This window comes from Columba livia, chromosome 2 (assembly GCF_036013475.1).
Source record: "Columba livia isolate bColLiv1 breed racing homer chromosome 2, bColLiv1.pat.W.v2, whole genome shotgun sequence".
In the NCBI taxonomy this organism is placed as follows: domain Eukaryota; kingdom Metazoa; phylum Chordata; class Aves; order Columbiformes; family Columbidae; genus Columba; species Columba livia.
In genome coordinates this window covers 59,832,148-59,853,097 of record NC_088603.1, presented here as the reverse complement: position 1 = coordinate 59,853,097, position 20,950 = coordinate 59,832,148, and the positions used below count along the sequence as shown (strand labels likewise).

Here is a 20,950-nt window from a genome sequence, read left to right as displayed (position 1 = left end):
TTATGCTAGCATCTAAAGAATGAAAAAGTATCTTTGGAAAAAACATACAGGGAACACCTTAGAAAATTAATTATTCTAACACCAGGATAATGAAAAAACAAGCCAATGCCTTCAACCCTTGTGAAAGGATATGAAAACAAACCAGTACAGCTACAGGTGTTATTTATCTAACTTCATATAAACAATTATTGTAAGGGGAACACTGCTAATTTGATCCAAGCTTAGAAACACTTCACACACAGACAAACCTAAATCTCAAACACTGGGCCAGGATTTTAAAGGAGAAAAATCTAACTAGCAGAGACATGGAACACCATTACTTGGCCATTCAACCTGTATTTTTTTAATGTGCATAAGGTATGAAAAAGAGTCACTTGTAACAGCAATTGCTCACTTGTAATAGAAGAGCATTTGACTGAAATGCATTTTGTAAAATGACAGAAAATAAAGGTGTACAACACAAACATGGACGTTGTTTTACTTTGGGCATATGATATTTATTTAAATTGTTACATAGGAATAGCTTTATACAATAAGATTTCTGAGTAGAATTTTTTCTCTTTCCTCCTGTGTCTGTTCCAATCTTTAATGTTCATACTTTAGTTCCCAAACTCTACATGGGATGAAGAATTATTTATGTACAAACTTGAACTCTGAAAGGCACCTCAATCAGCATGACACCTTTATATTTATTTGTAGGATATCCCTTGCACAAAGAGAAGTGAGAGCGGGGAGTATACAGTGAACGCAAGTCATTTAGAACAGTCATTATAGAATAGGAAAAACAAAAAGTCTGGCATATGAAAGTTCCTTAGTATATTTATAATCAAACATTTTTTTTCTCACATTTTCCTGCTCTGTAAAATAAGACCTGTATATCTTCCCAGAGTTTGTTTGCAAGACATACAATTCCAAATAGCCATGCTTAAAAGCATTTTATAAACTGTTTTATAACGTGGCATGATAATTTCCCTGTGGAGATAGTCACTGGACACATAAATTGTTTCTTTGCCAGGACAATACTTCGAGTTCTTGATAATGTTCCTTATTAGCTTCCAGGAAAAGCTGCCACTTGGTTACATCTATGTTCAGTTCCTTTGCCAGTCATCTATCCAAGCCACAAGGTTCACAGATGAAAACCTCGAGTGTCCTGCACAAAAACCCAATAGATATCATGTCCTCCGCAGTCAGTGTTACACCATGCATACATACACGAGCTGCCTGTGAATTCCGTGATGATGAGGCCTGATGGAAGCAGAGAGCTTTGCACCAGTAATGTTGACAACCAAGCTCAGAAACAGTGACTTTCAGCAGCAGACAGTCTTTGTTCTCAGAAGCCTTGTCTCTGTCTCAGTATCTCACAAGTTCCATTTCAGCAGATTTGAAATACTTATGTTGAGTTTCGCCATTCATCCTCCTTTCTTAAGAGTTTTTGTAAGAAGGAAATGGAGAAAAAGAAAGTCCAGAGGAACAACTTACACCAGGATATCACTTCTCTTGCTACACCATACTACCAGGGTTATCATGGCACATGTCAACATGACTGGGATCAAGATGAGCGTTATGAGAATTTCATCCGGTGGATCTTCCCAGTGAACCTTTTCTGAAGTACAGTTTGAAAAAAACTGTTTATGAATTCCAGTAATAAAGCCTTCTGTGAGGGGATTTGGCCAAAAGCAACTCGCATTCTTGGCTTCATGTTCTGTACACTGAGTAAAGTTGTCATAATACCTAGGAGAAGAAAATGAAGAGAAGTTTAAATAGAACACATGCATAGTACACTTAGAGAGAGCGACACAGGGAGCCATACAAAATCTATAAGAGTGGGTCTATCATGTAGATACTCTGCTGAAGGATCTTTAATGGAGGCTGTGGGTACCAAATCCTGCCCAGTGGAGACAGGATAACTGACTCACACGTACTCATACGACTGAGAGACTTCATGTGAAATACTGAGATCATGGATGGATGGTGGTCAAAACCCGGTATTTTGGATGCTGTTACTATAGCCAGGACCTCCTAATGCTACTTAAGTAGAATAAGAACCTCCTCACTAGAGACATCTACGCTATCTTTAAAAAACATACACACAAATGTGCCAAGAACAAGACATTCTGAGCAAAAGATGGATAATTCGTACCTCATCTGTCATTGGGCATGATGATGTGGCAAAACTGATGATGTGACTCTGGGACTGAGCAACAACATTCATTACTGTGTAACAATTTCAATTCTGTTGTACCCCCAGGCAGCAAGAAGAGAATGGGAAAATAAATACACAGAAAGTTAGCTTTTGACAGTCTTTATCTTCTTCTCATCTCCAGCAAATGCCTAGCAGGAAAAGAAAAAATCCTAATTACACATGTTCGCAATGCTCACGAAAGACTGGAAACCCCTTGTAATTCCTAACACTTCAACACAGCATGTGCTGAAATTTGCCTGTCCAAGGAAAACTTATATTTATGAGAACTGGCCACCCCTCAGGAAAAAAAAAAAAAAAAAGAAAGAAAAAAAAATAAGAAAAAATAAAAGCCTAAATGAGTAATTGCATGGGTTTTGTGGTGTTATCATAAGCCAAGGAAATTCAGGAAGTGAATGGAGCATGGGGGAGGAGATCAGAAATTAAGAAGATGAAGAGTGTCTGGTCAGTACATGAATAGCATAAGACATAAGGAAGCCGAATTATAATCTGCTGCATTTTTAAATATTTTTTTCAGTCCTGCGTGACTCAATAAACTCACTTCAAAGGTAAATTAAATATAGAAATGAGAGAGCAAGAAACCACATGACACCCCAAGGAACAGCATCCTGCTCTATTAGCTAAAGGCCTTTCCTTCCTTTTCAGTACATATAAATACAGTAACTCCTGATGAATGACTCATTCTGATATTAAGTACTACAGGTGACTAATGCTGACTCAATCCTTTGCTGTGAAGTAGTGGAGGAGAGATACTCCATGTCTGGGTCAAGACTGAAGACCATTGTCTATCACCTGCCTTTCAGAGGAAATGCCTGCCTGCCCATGCTACAAGCACATAGGTTGAGAATACAGGCTGCTGCTGAGCATCTGTGTTCTCAGAAGAAGAAAAGGCTTCACACAATGGTCCTTCTGCAACCTCCTCACACTCCTCAAGGAGTCTGAGCTGATGCTGCTTTATTCATAACCAAATACACTGGATGATCTGACAAATCTACACCCAGATACTCTGGCACACAGATGCACATATGCACAATGTATGTATATTTTAAGCAAAGCAGCTAGAAAGGAAGCTTTTGTGACAATGTCAGCAGCTACAGGGAAACAACAGGAAATAAGCTAAAAATAAAATAGAAATCTTAGTGTTTGTTATTTTACTAGGGTCATTCTTCCATGTGACCTAGTAGCATCCATTCTTTGTGTCCTTGGACTAAATTAGAAGCTGAAGATGTCTAGCTGAATATGGGAGCGACAGTCCCTGAGGACCTGAAGAATAATACATCTAAAGGCATGCCCACAAGGTTTAAACAGACTACAATGCAGAGACAGTGGAGCTAGCATCCAGTTGCCCAGACAGGTCAGTGTCCTCTGGCACAGACACCAGGCAGGGCTTCAGAGAGCATCGGACTCCGCTCCAGCCCTGCTCTAGGCCACGCTCTGGTGAGCAAGCTGTTCCCATCAACGGTTGCTTCAGCTCCCTGCTGCTACAGCCACCTCAGTTTGCCCATCTCTTCATCCAGAATGACAAAAACAACAACCTGAGCAGACTTCATGTAAAAGTAATTATATAAAACCTTTCTTTTTTTTTTCCTAGGTGTAAAATCCTATAGGAAGTCCAGTGTTCTTGCAATAATTATGTAGGGTTTTTCATAAATGTTAGATGGTGTAAACAAAAAACATTTCCCACTCATTTTGCATTTCAAGTACAACATAGCTAGAAAAATCTGGTTAAAAGTTGACAAAAGGCCAGATAAAACTAATTAGGGAATTATGTTGTATTGGAAAGCCTGAATCCCTAAGAGCCAAACTAGAATAAAAATGTTGTCTTAATAGTTTGAATTCTTATAATTTTCCCTTAATAGCCTTTCTCTCAAGAAAAAAAAAAAAGCAGCTATCCACACGATAACTGTTTTTTCACACAATTGTGAGAAGGTGGATAAACAAGCCTCAGCTAATTGAGAATTACATGTCTGCCAGTAAAGTTCAATTCAGTTAAATATTTATGTAACTTAGCAATTTAGAGTTTATGCACAGCAACAGAAAGTTCATGTAATGAAAGTCCTCTGCATGGTACTAAGTAACAGCTGCCTTGGAAGGGAGCAACTCATTAATATGGCACAGCCATTTTGCAATTGATCAATTTATTTGCAACTTGTTGGGCTTTTTTAAGACAGAGGTAGGGGTTAATAGTTATTTGTTTCCAATTCAATTCTCCCATGCTTAATTTTCCTATGCCTTACATAATTCTCTTTAATCAAATGGTAAAGGCTAGAGTAGGAAACCTTTTCATTCTGTATAATAAAATTACTATCACAAAGATGCCCTAGCCTGTGACTGGAGGTACTTCAACACAAATGCATAAAAATTACATGCTTTGTGAAAGGAAGGAATAAGAAATGACATTTTCTGCTTACTCCCAGAACAAGTAATGGGAGCACAGTACAGTAGCACAAGCTCCTTCACCTCTCATATTATAAAGAGGTATGGAAAGGTTATTCTCTGTGCTCAGTCACATTTTCATCTCTTTCAGGTTAGCTACAAGGACCATAGTTAGCTAATACTCAGAAAAGGTAAAATCACTGGGAGCAAGGTCAAAAGCTTTCTGAACAGTGGGATGAAGAATTAATGCATCTATGAGTTTCAACTATGTTCAGAAGGCCAGTACCAAACCCAAAAAACTAAGCATATTCTAAGCACCAAAATTCATATAAAGATATGCTTTCTCCTGATATGCTCAGGAGAACCATTTTAAGTTTTATTGAGGAACCACCTACTTGGTTATAGAACCACAGAATATCCTGAGTTGGAAAGGACAGACAAGGACCACCAAATCCAACTCCTGCCCTGCATATGACAACCCCACAGTTCACACCACATGTCTGAGGGTGTTGTCCAGTCTCTTCTTGAACACTGTCAGGCCTGGGACTGTAACACCTCCCTGAGGAGCCTGTTCCAGTGCTCCACAACCCTCTGGGGGAAGAACCTTTTCCTGATGTCCAACCTAAACCTCCCCTGGCACATCTTCCTGCCATTCCCTCGGGTTCTGTCATTGGTCACCAGAGAGAAGAGATCAGCACCTGCCCCTCCTCCTCCCCTTGTGAGGAAGCCATAGCCACCACGAGGTCTCAGTCTCCTCTAGGCTGAACAAACCAAGTGACTTTAGCCACTCCTCATACCACTTCCCCTCCAAACCCTTCACCAACTTTGTAGCCCTCTTCTGGACACTCTCCAGTATCTTTATATCCTTTTCATAGTGTGGCGCCCAGAACTGCACACAGTGCTTCAGGTGAGGCCACACCAGTGCAGAGCAGAGCGGGACAATCACCTCCCTCGCCTGGCTGGCAATGCTGTGCTGGATGCATCCAGGACACGGTTGCCCCTCTTGGCTGCCAGGGCACACTGCTGGCTCATGTTCAAGTTGCCATGGACCAGAACCCCCAGATCCTTCTCCAAGGAGCCGCTTCCCAGCATCTCACCCCCAGTCTGTATGTACAGTCAGGGTTGCCGTGACCCAGGTGCAAAATCAAACACTTGCCCTTGTTGAACTTCACGCGGCTGATGATTGCCCAGTTCTCCAATTTGTCCATATCCCTTTGCAGGGCCTCTCTGCCCTCAAGAGTGTCAACAGCTCCTCCCAATTTTGTGTCATTGGCGAACTTACTTAGTATTCTCTCAAGTCCTGAGTCTAAGTCATTTATGAAGACATTGAAGAGTGCTGGCCCTAAGATGGATCCCTGCAGAACCTGCTAGTGACTGTTTGCCAGCCTGACATAACCCCATTTACTAGAACCCTTTGAGCCCAGCCCGTCAGCAAACTGTTCACCCGCTGCATTTTATGTTTATCCAGATGGCCACATGGCATATTATTGAAAATACTTTCAGAGAACATGAAAAATACTTAATTCATCTTTGGAGCAATCTCTGAGCTGTGACACATTTGTCTTGAAAGACAATTTTCAATATTCTAGAACAATACTTTCAGAGCACAAACATGTTTTCTCCAGTACTTTATGTTTCCACTAAGATAATAACAATCATGTGGTTAGTTTTTCTCAAAAGTGTGGGAAATTTTATTTTGTGATTTATTTTACTCATGAGAAAACACATTTATAGATATTTACCAAGAACCTGGACAACAGGCAGTTATTATTAGGAATACTAATGCACACATTTGCCTTAATGGGACACTGCTTCATGGAGTGTCCCTTCAAACTACTTAGACAGCTGAACGTCTCACCCATCTCAGGGTACTCAGTTGCCTACCACTCAGGCACTGTTCAGTATAAGTGGGGGCTTGAATCTCAACCATAGTTTCCTACAGGAAGGAATGTGATAAATTATTGCTCTTCTTCCACAATAACAATGAACAAAAAAACTGCAGAGATGTCTGGTTTACAAATACACGAAAAAAATACAACTCCCTCCTCCAAGAAAACAAATAGATTGTTTCATTAAGAGTTTCAACAAATTAGAACTTTCTGAAGAAAAATTGTTCTTCCAAAAAATCCCAAACAATTCTCAAAAAGCAGAGTGCTATATGTCATATTACTGAAGACAAACTCTTGAAGACATTCACTGGTTGCAGCCAATAGACCCAGCAGCAGTTCCAGTAGGAGAATTTTGCCACCTCTCCAGAACTCATAGATAGACTACTCCAGAGACACTCTGCACACATGCAGTCAAGGATGTTCAGCCATTGCTTAATGAGATGGGTCATAAATTAAAAAAATAATAATAATAATAATTTAAAAAAATCATTGCACTTTCACTGTCCCATTTTACATAAATCTGCTTCATGTTTAGTGATAAAATTATAGAAGGGTATAGCAGGGTATGTACATTATGAGTTATTTTTTGTTATTTTGAGTTCATTAAGTATTTGGAAAATACAGGGAATATTCTCTCTAGAATAAATGAGTCTTGATGTAAATCAGTTACTATATATTCAAGGGACACTTGCTCCTTCTGCTGCTCTACAAACTTGGACTGGAATCTAGAGGAGCTGTTCCAGGATACTACAAGTTATATGATGTACTTTAATAAAGATGTTTTAAAACTTCCCCCCCCCGCCCCCCCATATGGTTCAACCAAGAAATTTCTTTATACACAGTCATGTATTAAATTAGAGTTCAAAGTGAATGATCATCCTTGCAACCTCTACCCAGTCTGGAACGAGAAATGCAGACATAATAATTATAAATATAATGTGATGAGAAAGGCTCTTTTTACAGCATTTCCAGATGAAGTGGAGGCAGGAAGTACCTCACAAAAAAAACAAGCCTATTCTTGTGTGAAATGCAGCCAGATTTTGTAGAACCGGGTGTAACAGTCTGGATGAACTTCAAATAATGATCCAAACTTTAAGACTATTATCTCCTGAGATTTTACTATCACGTTAAAAGTCAAACTTTAGTTTTATAATCAGCTACGAGCCTACAAATACAGTGGAATCTTTTTGAGCTTTTTTCATTCAACATCTCTCCAATCATACTTGTGGCTGTATCTCACCATTTCTTTAACCCCGTATCTTCTGCCAAGAGGAGTACTCCCACAGACACACTTCTACCACCCTAATCAGATCTGATCTGTTGTACATCTCCAATATAAAATTCAGCCAGAAGAAAATAATGCACTACAAAACATAAGGAAGCAAATGAATATGTGGGGGAGGGAAGGCAAAAAAACCCTTGCTGGCTTAATGACAACATTATTTAGTTCACTCTCATGTCAGTAAATACTAGGCATTGTGACAGATTTACTCACTTAGGTTGAAAATAATAAATACATTCTGGTGTCCTCTGAACTAACTACAGATCACCACCCTTGGCTTCACATCAACAGCTGTCTGAAAAATGAAAAATGTTTGAATAAACCTAACTGAAAACGCTAAAATGCACAACTATTACTAAATTGTTATTAATTTCCTAAAGATACAGCAAGAAAACATAAAGAGCAACTGTAGATGTAAGCAAATAGTTTATATACCCAATAGCCACCTCTGATAAGCAACAAAAACTACTACATTAAGCAAATGTAGAACGAGGGAAATCCAGCCTGACACACAGTGTTATGTTATGAAGATCTGAAATTTAGTAGCACAGGAATTTTACTAAGCCGGAAGCTTCTACTAGCAAGTGAGCTTTGCCTTCCACCATTCCTGAATTATATTTTAACGATTACTCTGTTGCAAACTCAGCCCATTTTTGGGGAACACCAATTCAAAAGGGAAGTGTTCTCTGAAGCCATTATTTACTAGCGTATCATGTCTACAGGAGCCAGTTTCAAAACTCTCTTGAATTAAGACAGAAATCAGAAGAGCAAGCAAAGGCAAATACCACAAAAAATTAAGCAAATGTATCCAACTTCTTATATGCACCACAATTCCTAAAGTAGCCGTTCCCATCAGTGACAATGTGTGGAAAAAGGTGTATTTAATATACTGAAGAAAAGCCTGTGCTGGGTCTCAGAGGCTGTCAGCCACCTCAAAAACTTCCCACCTCTCCAGCCAAGAGAGAAACAGAGATACAGGGAATGTTCTGCAGAGGGCACACGAAAATGCAGGCTGCAAGACCAGCACATGGAACTGGCACCCTGCAATCCAAATACTGAAATGCTCCGCAAATGTCTGGCTTGTAAAGGTTCATTCATATAATGTGTCTTCCAGATAAGAGTTTGGTTTGCTCCTTAGAGATGATTACAACATTTCAGTATTACTCTGCTCTATGCAGTGATCTGGCTCAAGAGATGTGGCTTCCATATAGTTTGTCTAAACCATTATTTACTAGGATATCGCATGAACTATGAATTATCTCAGAATACATTATTTAATCATGAACTCATCAGGGACAAAGTCTCAAATGAAGAAGGTTAACTTCGCCAAATAAATCTTTCCAGAGCTAACTTTCAGAGTAGCAATGAAGAAACACATGCTATCTAAGTGGTGAACATGAATTCTCCTCTAAGTTGCCAAAACTGAGGCAAATCCCTTCCACCAGTTTGACACAACAGATATTAAATTGCTATGTTAATTAACACACATATCAGACACTTTGCATTTCTGGCTTAAAATTGTACATTTCTTAGTCATAAGAATAGGGTCATCTGTAACTGCTTTTAAATCATCACAGCTCAGTTTCTAAAGTTGACTGGAATTACAGCTTTGATGATAGCGCAGCTACCACAGTTACAACCACAGCTCATTTCTGTGTAAGCTCATCAGACATAGTAGGGTTGCTTGTTAACAAGTTCCTTGCAGATGTCGCGGCGTCTGCAGCGGAAACCCCACTATCTCAGTTCAGAGTGATGTTAACATGTAACAGTGCGAACAGAACTGAGGGATTCAGTACTATTTTAGGAAGTCTGATGCCTTCTCTCTGCCCTGGTCCAACACCAGCAGCTATTGTAGTAACACTGACATTTGATGGAATACAGAGAGAAAGGAAAGAAGGGCTATTTTTTATTCACTGAAAGTCAAAAGAAAGCAGGAAAATTTTTAAAACAGACTTTAGTGCTGTGAGCTAAAAAAGACACCTCCAATTCCCAAACCTTGAGAAAAAAGCTTAACCACAAAATGGTACTTGGAAAGAGAATGAGACTATATGTGGAAGAGAAAGAGGATTAATTAAAAATGTACCTTTTTACTATGCTGTACCTTTCATTTTAGAAAACTGTGATATTATAGCTGATGAAGATAACAGTAATTCCAGTGTATTTTCTCACTTTTCCTGTTTTCTTCTGTCTTCTGTGAAGGCTTGTTTGGGACATATTTGTTTATTATTTTGCACATAATTTTATGAGCAGAGCTTAAGTGTGTATTGTGGGTCTGGAGAGGCACAAGCCATTATGAGATCTACAACAATTGTTTACCAACAGGTTTTTAAAACTAGTGAAATCCCTAAAGACAGTCACTAAAAGCCCCTGAAATTGTGTGTAACATTTTGCAGCCAGTAGAAAATAGATAACCGGGCACACGAGTTCTCTGGGAGGTATATATAAATCCTCTTTCTTTCCTGTTTGTTTGGTGACTAGTAAATGTTCTGCAGCTGAATTTCAGCTGCAACCATTCAAGAACTATTTGGGAATTCGGGTCATGTAGCCAAAAAGCAAGGCCAGTTTAACTTGGCACAGATGACAAGGTTTCTACACTTTGCTGTATTCCTCCTCCAGCACCACAACATTCACTCTTCATGAACCGGTTTCTGAATCATCACACTGCACAGCACGACGCTTGAGGACCACAAGAAACTGTGGTGGTTTGCTCTGCAGATGCTCACGAAGAAGAGGTATTGACAACCCAGTCTATATGTGCTCATCAGTTTGACTCCTCTGTTCCTTATTTGTCCCTCTGTAAAATGAGGCTAAAGTAGCATTGTCCAACCTTGCAAAATTACTGTGTAATAAGACTATACAGTCTCTAACGACTACTGTAAAATGGACCACATGTGTCATATACAAATAGTTGGCACCCAATTTAGATGCCCAGAGACTTCCCAAGTACATAGCAATCCCTGTGTTCTTTGATTTATTGTCTTTCAAGTGTTAAAATGAAGCCACAGTAGCTGTATCTGTTTCCCCATTCTCAATCTCGTTTGCTATGGTGCTCAAACTGTAGGTAGCAGCTTAAGCAAAGCAAACCTTCCCTTCACAATTTATGCCAGAAAAATGTGTCATATTTTTCATATCACTTTGCAACATCTGTACTTCAAAAACCCACACATGTAAGTATCCCTGCAGTGACAGTGAGAGACCACCGAAAAATGAATAAACAAATAAAAACAGCATGGATGACTGTATAGTTTTGGTTTCAAAATTAGAGGGCTGTTATGAAATGCTAGCTAAAATAAAACAACTGATTTCTAAATAAGGGATGGTAACACAAAAAGAAGGTGCAAGACCGCTATTCCAGACACTGACTTGTATATTCAAACATTTTAGTGGTTTGTGGTTTTTACCAATGGATACAGGCAAAAAAAAAAAAAAAAAATGCTAATAATGCCTACATGTCATCTAATACCTTTCATTCATTAATTTGCATTGTTTTCTAGATGAGAAACCTCAACCATAACATGGAATCACAATTTTCCCACAGCGGAGTAGTTCATGGCAGAACCAGGAATAGAGCCTGGGTCTGCTGAGCTCAGCATACAACCCCCACTGCTTACAACTACTCCAATTTTTATCCTGCAGCTATGGTACTTAACAACACTCTCCTTGTGAAACCTCCACTGTTTGAGCTACACACACACACAAACAATATGCCTACATATGACTTAATTCCTTAGGAAACCAGGCCAGAAAGCAGCCTCTTTTTTAGAGAAAAGCTCAGTCTTTGGAGACTATTTGGACAACAAAGCACCAGGTACACCAGAACCTGACATAGAAGAATGGAAGGATGCCATGAATTTCTGTTTGCTCTGCATTTGACTGACATACACAGGAAAAGAAAATGTTGTCCATACTGAACTCAGGGACAGAAAAAAAAAAAAAACAAAAAAACACACACAGTTACAACTGAGCAATTATCTCAGAATACACAGAAAATTGCAACAGCCTGAAAGGGATTCATGAGTGACGGAAACCTGAGCTGCTCATTTGCAAATATGGAATATATGAACTACCACCTTGAATTCAAAGTATTAAAGACACCCCATACCTCAGTCCTGAGCACATGCAAGAAGCTCTGCTCCAAGAGAGTACACAATAAATACATGATAAAGCTCCAGAGAGCTTTGATATAAATTTCAGTTTCATTTATGCTACTGAAGACGGCAACACAGTTCCCAGGTTAGGGGGACCTCAGTTACAAACTAATTCTTCATAGCTATCCACCTCCTCTCTCCCTTTGTTTCCACAAGCAAGCCTCAGCACACAAGCCAGATCAGCTCCCTGACATGCTTCAACAGCGCTCTAACAACAGGGTTTGAGAAGATAAAGCTTCTGGAGCATTGCACAGCAAGTGAACCACACCACAATACCAGAGGTCAGACACAAAATGAAGGTGGCACTCATTACACCTTGCTTTCGTCTCGCTTCATTCCCCTGCAAATGCATCAAGTTTGTATTTTTCACCCAAAGATCAAACCCCTGTCTACATTCAACAAACAGCTCACCAATTTTATGTTCTGCGAAGGTCCTGCAAAGCTCACTAAAATAAATTTACGTTACATAGACTTGCATTTCCTGACAACTTGAAATCACACCTTTGAGACACGCTGCAAACAAGTCCATAAAGGTGAGGAGGTAAAACAGTTTAAACAACACTTTTGTGACTACTTTAAACTTGATTTTCACACCTACTGTTTCTCCCTTCCACAGTTTCTCATTAAAATGATGACCTTGTCAAAGATATTTGATGTCTGGGAAAATGTATGTTTCATAGCAGAAAATAATAAGTCAGGAAATAAATAATTCCATTTAACAATAGAACGGATGTTTGAGTTGAGTTGAGCCACACCAAAGAAATCTCAGTGTTCCTTATATACATGGAACCAGGAATGTTCTTGAGAGACCAATAGCATTTATGTGCCCTAAAGAAGCTGATTCTTCAGAATAAACTCATGACACTGATTCCAGTCTTTAACACAGAAAATGCATGGATACCTGGTAATAGTTTACTCCCTAGTGAGAGGGAGGTTTTTTGCTCCTGGTAATACTTGTGCACCTGGCTTGCTGTCACCTATGGAATCTCATCGCCATCAACTCATCTGTGATGACTCATCACCTCTCTAGGTACTGCAAAAATGGAACATGGTCCTGACAGACAAAAAGCAGGGTTTCTACTTACTGATGGATAGCTAGGTTCTTCTGTGCTTTCAAAACACGCCACACTTCTCACAAGATACGTTCTGCAAGCTTGTTTCTCCTTAGATTATAAGAAGTACCAGTGTGGTGGGTGTTACCAACTGATACTGTCTTCTCTCCAAGTTCCATTGGCTTTTTTTACCCACCCACAAGGCAGAAGTAAGTTTTGGTCAAAGTCATACTGTGCTGCTAGCTTTAAAGTAAGCAAAATTACGCATAGGAGCAGTTTAAAAGACAGAAACCTGCATCAGCAGCAGAGTTGGCAGTTTGTCTGGGGCCCTGGTTAGAGTCAACTGTCTTGAATAACTAAGTCTCAACAGCAAAACAAATGCATTCAAAACCACAAAGACATTTTCTCTAACATTGCAGGCCCCAGCAAAACTCCTGCCGATTTGCAAGCAAGATGTACTCCTTTCCATCGAACTCTGCAGCAATGAACTAGCCTCTAATCTAAGAATTAATCCTACTACTAAACCAAACATATCAATACTACTATTATTAATCTATTTCAAAATGCAGATGAACATCTTAGATGAGCATGGATTATAACTGATTTACTGGCAAGCAAATGTGGGAGTGGTCACTGCTAAGCTGAAGCAAATGTGCTGCTTAACTTAGGTCTAATGAAACATAGTGTTCCCATAGGAACACAGTTCCTCCTCCAGCCAAATCACTGAACATACTGAGAAATCCTAACCCTTAACTTCAGCAACAGGAAAAACAAAATTACAGCTAAACCACAGGCCTAGAATGGAATTCCTCAACAGTAATGTTTTATTGCCATTTATATAATCACTTCCAGACCCAGATAAAGGAGGTGACATCGTAGTGGGAACAGCATTCAAAATCCTCCCTGTAAACAGCCTACCTAATGTTAAAAAACTCCTACCTTCAGTACCATAAAGTGGTAAGGGACTGAACTGTATTAATCTGGCTAAGCAGCAAGATAATAATTTCTCACTAATCATTCCCTGGAAAGAACTTAGGTAACTCTAACACAGTGGCTTTCCCTGTAATCATAATTATAAAACATCAGTCTGTAAACTTTATTTCTATGGTAAATGAATCACAAATAAAAAGATGCTTTTTCAATCTGTAGATCAGTAAGACACTAAATCAACACAGTGCAATACCACTGTAACTTTCAATTAGCCAGCCTGAATATTAGAAACAGTTTATCCTTGCCTACATGCACCTCAGAACAAACTCATGTACCTTGTTTTTGCAGACAGCTTTGCTTAGTTCCATCCTCCTGTGAAGTGAAGTAGTATTGTTCCGAATTTACCTTGTTCTAAAGTAAGGCAGCTGAGCTAGCATTATACTGCAGCTGGTGCCGGAGGTTTTGTGTGGACACAACCACCACAAGAGTCCTTTCCTTCCGAATCTCAAAGAACAGGCCCCTACTCAGCTCCAAAATGCAATAATTCATATGAATGAGAAGAAAACAACTTTGCTCTCACTTGAAGAATGGGCATCTCACTTGCAGAACTGTAGCCAATAGTAAACATCACAATTTGTTAGTAAACATATTTTCATGCTTCTGTAAGGGGAGCCATGTTTTCAGCAATACTCAGAAATGAAGAATAGCAAGACCCACATCATCTAGACAAATGGTAAGTGCCCCTGTTGATCAATTCTTATCCCATTTATATTCAAAGCAATATCACTGGAAGTCTAAGGGATGCCATAGCAACATTTTTACAAGATTACTGAGCTTCACTGTTCCAAGGTTTCTATAGGTCCTCCAGCCTCTTTCAAGAAAAAAAAAAAAAAAGCTGACCGTAAATGAATCTAATAACCAAGGGAAAGGGGGCTTGACATGTTCCTTAATTATCCTAAAGTAAGCAGAGCCAGAGACAACAAAATTAAAGGACCCTGAACAATGTCTGTGAATGCTAAATTTGGAGTTCTTATTGTTACAATGCAGTTGTTTTCCTTCCTGGAGTATTCTGACTGCACAAAGCACTACCTGTGTGTTGAAAACCTCAGTTGTGTCAAGTTTACAAATTGGCTGGTAACACTGCATCCTCAAATACCACCCCCCACCTCCCCATCGTTAATAAACTCTTACGTTTGCCACTTATTTCCTGCTCAGCATTGCTCTTTACTTCCCAGTTGAAACGACATAACAGGTGGCTGTGGACTTTCCATACACAAACAGGTATTTGTTTGCAAACAGTCAGTAGAGGAAATAATACACCTTAATAGTGTGCTGAAAGGAGAAATTGTACAAAAGCACAAAATAGCTCAGTGACTCAGAGAATTTAATTGCATAAAACATCCTAAGTGAAGACAGTTATCTTGATACAAGGGCATTATATTGAACAATTCAATACTGTTCAGCAGGGATTTTTCTTTAAGAAAAATAAACAAAAAAACACACTTCCCCCAAAAAGTCCACCTAATTAATTTGTATTAGGGTATTATTTTGAAGCAGAATGGGTCTGAATGCTAAATTTTGTAAAAGCCCTAAGTACTTCCAAACCTGTGTGACATAACATGAGTTTTGAGGAAAATAAATATTTCATAAGGACAGTTCTCTTAAAAAAATAATGTTCTACCTGTGCTTTACTGCCTCTAGAATGGGAAAATTTTACCAGTAGAAAATATCTTCAGTGCATGCGAACAATAAATTTTCAGTTTAGCAGCAAGGACATGCTTGTCAGGTTAGATTTCAAAGCAAAATCCTGCATGGATTCTGCATGCTTAGAAACTAGGCTGCCTTTACAGTCAGTGGAGACACTGGAATAATTGGAGGGCGTGATGGATATTCCATGATATATGATCTCTTTCTAAGACACCTTCCTTAAGTTTCCACTGAGCAGGGAGTCCAGGATAACTACTACATTGGACAGATTAATCCAACACCTGCTCCATGTAGCAAAAAAAAAAGCAACCTAGTCAAGAATTACACTCAAATACACCACTGTCAGTGATGGAGAAACATACAACCAATATGCTATCCTTGTATCTATGTAAGCTCAACTCCTTTCAAAAAGTATAACCATCACCGTTGGTTTGCAAAATCTTCCCTCCAGTCAGCCCAAGTGCAAATGCACTTGGTGCATGCATGTATTCAAATTAGTCACTAGCATCAGCTACCTGTTGAGGCAATTCTGCTTTCTCCCAAACACATCAGTCGCTTTGTTCATTCAATTTCTGAAGTTTGGTATGAATAATGGCTTGAAAACACTTTTCTCAAAATGTTTCAACTCTGTGCTAAAACCATTTTTCCACCACTGTTCCCAAAATGAAAGGCTCACCCACCTTCACTCCAATCCTCCAACACCGAGGGATGAGCCAGAGTCAGGAGGGAAAAGCCAGTCCCCACCTCAGAACTGCTCTGAACTAGTCATTCACAGCACACTGTGCCATCTCAGCAGCTCAAGGCTTTTCTTTCCATCTAGATGAAACAAGCTGACATGCAAGCAGAGCAAATGTGGCTCTAATCTAGTTCAGTACTACATAGCCAGGCCTCCAGACAGCTATTCAAAACAGACACTTGTGAACATAGTCACTTTTCTGACCAACAGACTGGAAGTCAGGGGAAAAGAAGTATCAGATGAGCCTTCCTTATTCATTCCAGCTTATATCTACAAACAACTGCTTCAGATTTGATTTTTTAAAGGATATTAAAGTGTCCCTTCCTGAGTGGAAGCTTTTATTAGATTCCACTTAGGCTAAAGTAGCCCAGGCCTTTTGTAACACCACAGCATCATTTCTTAAAGTGGAAACAGGGGAGAAAAATTTGACAAGCACCCACTGCAGCATGTGTACAGGTTGTAAAAGAATTTTTTAAAAAATTCACTTGCTTTCATGTTGAACTTTCCATCATAATTTCAATACCCCTCCTTATTTAATTTTTATGAGCATGCCAAGAATGTAGATTTTTTTTTTTTTCTGGTAATGTAAGGAAAATAGGTTTTATGTACACCAATAAAATTCTTGTAATTACAAAATCCATTTGCTTTGGGAGGAGAGTGGTAGTTGTTTTCTGTTCCAAGCAGAATACAAACAACGGGAGTCAAAAATCAGGCAACTAATTGCACATCTTAAACCTCAGATCACATCATCTACTATTTAACGAATAAGTGATTTTTGTGGTTTTGAATAATAAATATATTCTTTAAAATGGCAATCTGCCCATGAACAGTTCACAAATGAGACTGAAACTGATGAAAAATTAACCACAGAATCAGAGGAATAGTAACAACATTAGAAAAGCATGTATGGTATAGCATATAAATCTGATAAGGGAAGCACCAGGTATGGAAAAGTCCTGCCTAACTACTATTCAAGTATACCATTATGTTCCAACATTACTTCCATGGTACAGCCTATACACCATTGAATGTGGATTTTTTCCTTTCTTAATCTTCCCTTCTTACTCATGGAGGTAACGACACCTGCCCTCTCCTTAAATAACTTCTTCTTGTGCTTTACAGCTTTCTCAGTCTCTTCTGACATTTCATACAGACAATGGAAGCAAATGGTAGACCCAAAGGACCCAACTCCTTCTCCACAACTGTTTATGTAAGACCTGAGTATTGCAACATTCACTGGAGTTGCTTAAGGACAAGTCAGCAGCATCCTAAGCAGGTGCAAAAAATTCTATGGCAAGAGATTTCGGATGACATTTAGCAAGACTGGCTGCAGATCAGACATGGAGGGACCAAGCATCTTGAGGGTGTCACCTGAAGGAGGCAGCTGGTTCTCAGCTTTTGGCTCTGCTGACGTTACTTCCTTGGGTCCTGCGAAGCTCTACATCAATTTTAGAAAGAACAGTGTAATTTGGTGCATCACTTGTGAAAGCTCACAAACCCTTGCCATAAGAAAGCTATTATGGGGTTTGTTAATTTTTAAGCACTCTGACTAGCCAAACAGTGGCTTTACTTTCTAAGCCTTTATCTAATTCCTCTTTGGGTGATGAAAACACTGTCTGATTTCCACAATGTCAGTAAAAAAACCCAACTTTTTCCCATGCACAGCAATAGTCAAAAGCAGAAACAATCTTACATTTTTGTACCTGTTTTTCATAGGTAGTAACACTAATACCTTACACCTGTATATGACATGTCAGTCTGGATATGTATTAGGTATATGTATTCCCCAGTAACATGATGCAAAAAGCCGTGATAGATTACAGTGCAACAGTCAAAACTCAGGTGGAAGAAGGATGTTTATGTAATGTGGAAAAAGGGACAGACTACACGGGAAGAATACAAGGAGGCTATTAGAGTATGTAGGGATGTGGTGAGGAAGGCCAAGCTCCACTTGGAAGAAAATCTCACCAGGCAAGTTAAAGACAACAAGAAAGGGTTCTTCAGGTATATCAAGAGCAAAAGGAAGGCTAGGGAAAATGTAGGTCCGCTGCTGAATGCGGAGGTTGCCCTCGTGATGGATGATTCAGAGAAGGCAGAGTTATTGAATGTCTTCGCTTCTGACTTCGCTGCTAAAACTGGCCTTCAGGTATTCCAGACCCTGGAGGTAGATGAGAAAGTCTGGCAAAAGGAAGACTTTACCTTGGTTGAGGAACATCAGGTTAGAGATCATTTAGACCAACGGTACATCCACAAAACCATGGGCCCCAATGGGATACACCCACGAGTGCTGAGAGAGTTGGCAGGTGTTATTGCAAAGCCACTATCATCTTTGAAAGGTCTTGGAGAACAGGAGAGGTGCCTGAGGACTGGAAGAAAGCAAACGTCACTCCAGTCTTCAAAAAGGGCAAGAAGAATACCCAGGAAACTACAGGCCAGTCAGCCTCACCTCCATCCCTGGAAAAGTGATGGAACAACTTATTTTGGATGTCATCTCCAAGCCTGCGGAGGAAAAGAAGGTTATCAGGAGTAGTCAACATGGGTTCACCAAAGGGAAGTCATGTTTGACCAACCTGATATGACTGGCTGGGTAGACGAGGAAGGAGCAGTGGATGTTGTCTACCTTGACTTCAGCAAGGCTTTTGACACTGTCTCTCACAACATCCTCATAGGCAAGCTCGGGTAGTGTGGGCTGGATGAATGCACAGGGAGATGGATCACGAACTGGCTGGATGGCAGAGTTCAGAGTGTTGTCATCAACGGTGCAGAGTCTGGTTTGAGGTCTGTAGTTACTGTTGTACCCCAGGGGTCAGTGTTAGGTCCAGTCCTTTTCAACCTGTTCATCAATGACCTGAATGAAGAGACTGAGTGCACCCTCAGCAAGTTTGCTGATGATACCAGACTGATAATACCACACCAGAAGGCTGTGCTCCCATTCACCGAGACCTGGACCGGCTGGAGGACTGGGCAGAGAAGAACCTAATGAAGTTTAACAAGGGCAAGTGCAGGGTCCTGCATCTGGGAAGGAATAAGCCCAGGCACCAGTATAGGCTAGGGGTGGACCTGCTGGAAAGCAGCACTACAGAGGACTTGGGAGTTCTGGCTGACAACAAGTTAACCATGAGTCAACAATGTGCCCTTGTGGCCAAGAAGGCCAACAGTATCCTGGGGTGCATTAAGAAGTTGAAGGATGTCATCCTTCCCCTCTACCCTGGCCTGTTGAGGTCACATCTGGAGTACTGCATCCAGTTCTGGGCTTCCCCGTTTAAGAAGGATAAGGAGGGAGTCCAGCAGTAGGCTACAAAGATGATTAGGAGCCTAGAGCATGTTTCTTATGAGGAGAGACTGAGAGAGCTGGGTCTGTTCAGCCCATAGAAGAGATGGCTGAGTGGCGACCTCATCAAACATATTTATAAATATCTCAAGTCTCTGGGACCAGACTCCTTCCAGTGGTGTCCAACAACAGGATGAGGCATAATGGACACAGGCAGAAGCACAGAAGGTTACATCTGGATATGAGGAAAAACTTTACTTTGAGGGAGCCAGAGCACTGGAACAGGCTGCCCAGAGGGGTTGTGGACTCTCTTTTTCTGGAGACATTCAAAATCTGCCTGGACACATTCCTGTGTAACCTCATCTGAGTGTTCCTTCTCTGGCAGGGGGATTGGACTAGATGATTTCCAGAGGTCCCTTCCAACCATAACCATTCTGCAATTCTGTAACAAATTATAGATTACATAGACCATCATAAGATCGATCTGCTTCTTAAGCTACCTTCTTACAGATAAAAATCAGACTCAGAGCACCAGTGATAACTCCCAGTCCCACAGGCTTCATAACAGGAGCAGACACAGAACAGAGTTCTAGATGCCCAAATCTCCATTTTAACGTGTCCCTTCACAAAATCCATCTATGTTATGAACTGATAATCAACTTAATATGAAATGGTACATTTTAGCAGTCATTGAAATGTATGAAGGACATTTGTAGACCCAAGAGAAATGTAAAACATCAATTTCATGAAAGCTGAAAAGAATTGTTCACCTATGCACTACACCAGGGCAACCTTTGTCTTTCCACCCATTACACAGTCAGCTTTTATCATAGAAAAGATATTTAATTTTACAAAACAAATGTACCTCTATTATTTTTCATAAACACAACAGTAATATCATACACTGCCATCAAGTTTATCAGTGCAACTAGTAAGTTCTGTGTCTGTCCTTTGCAAATTATACAATAGGCTTAAGAAGATTACTAACGTCTTTAAGAATGCAGAACACTGCATGTCTTGTGTTATATGTACTTTCTAACATTGAATTATAGACTGTTTTGCAAGGGTAAATACAAATGCCAGAGCCTTGACAATTAGCTGTGTAAACTATTTTTTTAAAAGTATAATTATGTAATAAGCTTCTGTAACTGAAACAGGACCCTGATTACAGAACAAATTGATCGTATTATCTACTTATATATATATCAACTTACCAGATGTCTGCGGGAAATACAACACAGAAGAGAAGAAACAGTCTAAGAGGTTGCTGGAGTATAAGACAACTTCATGACACAGCTAATCAGTGAGCCAACTAGGGAAAACACCCCACTGGGCCTGTTTCTTGTGAACAGAGAAGGA

General features: G+C 39.8%; 1 protein-coding gene across 4 annotated transcripts in view; it reads right to left on the bottom strand.

The window, feature by feature from the left end:
* Window positions 1-472: 472 nt before the first annotated feature.
* RAMP3 (receptor activity modifying protein 3) overlaps window positions 473-20,950 on the bottom strand; it is a 49,942-nt gene continuing 29,464 nt past the window's right edge. For all 4 annotated transcript variants that reach the window (XM_065052133.1, XM_065052132.1, XM_065052134.1 and 1 more), the window contains one exon: window positions 473-1,731. In XM_065052133.1, coding sequence (XP_064908205.1) covers window positions 1,476-1,731 — 256 coding nt within the window. In that variant the 3' untranslated portion in view covers window positions 473-1,475. The remainder of the gene's footprint in view (window positions 1,732-20,950) is intronic.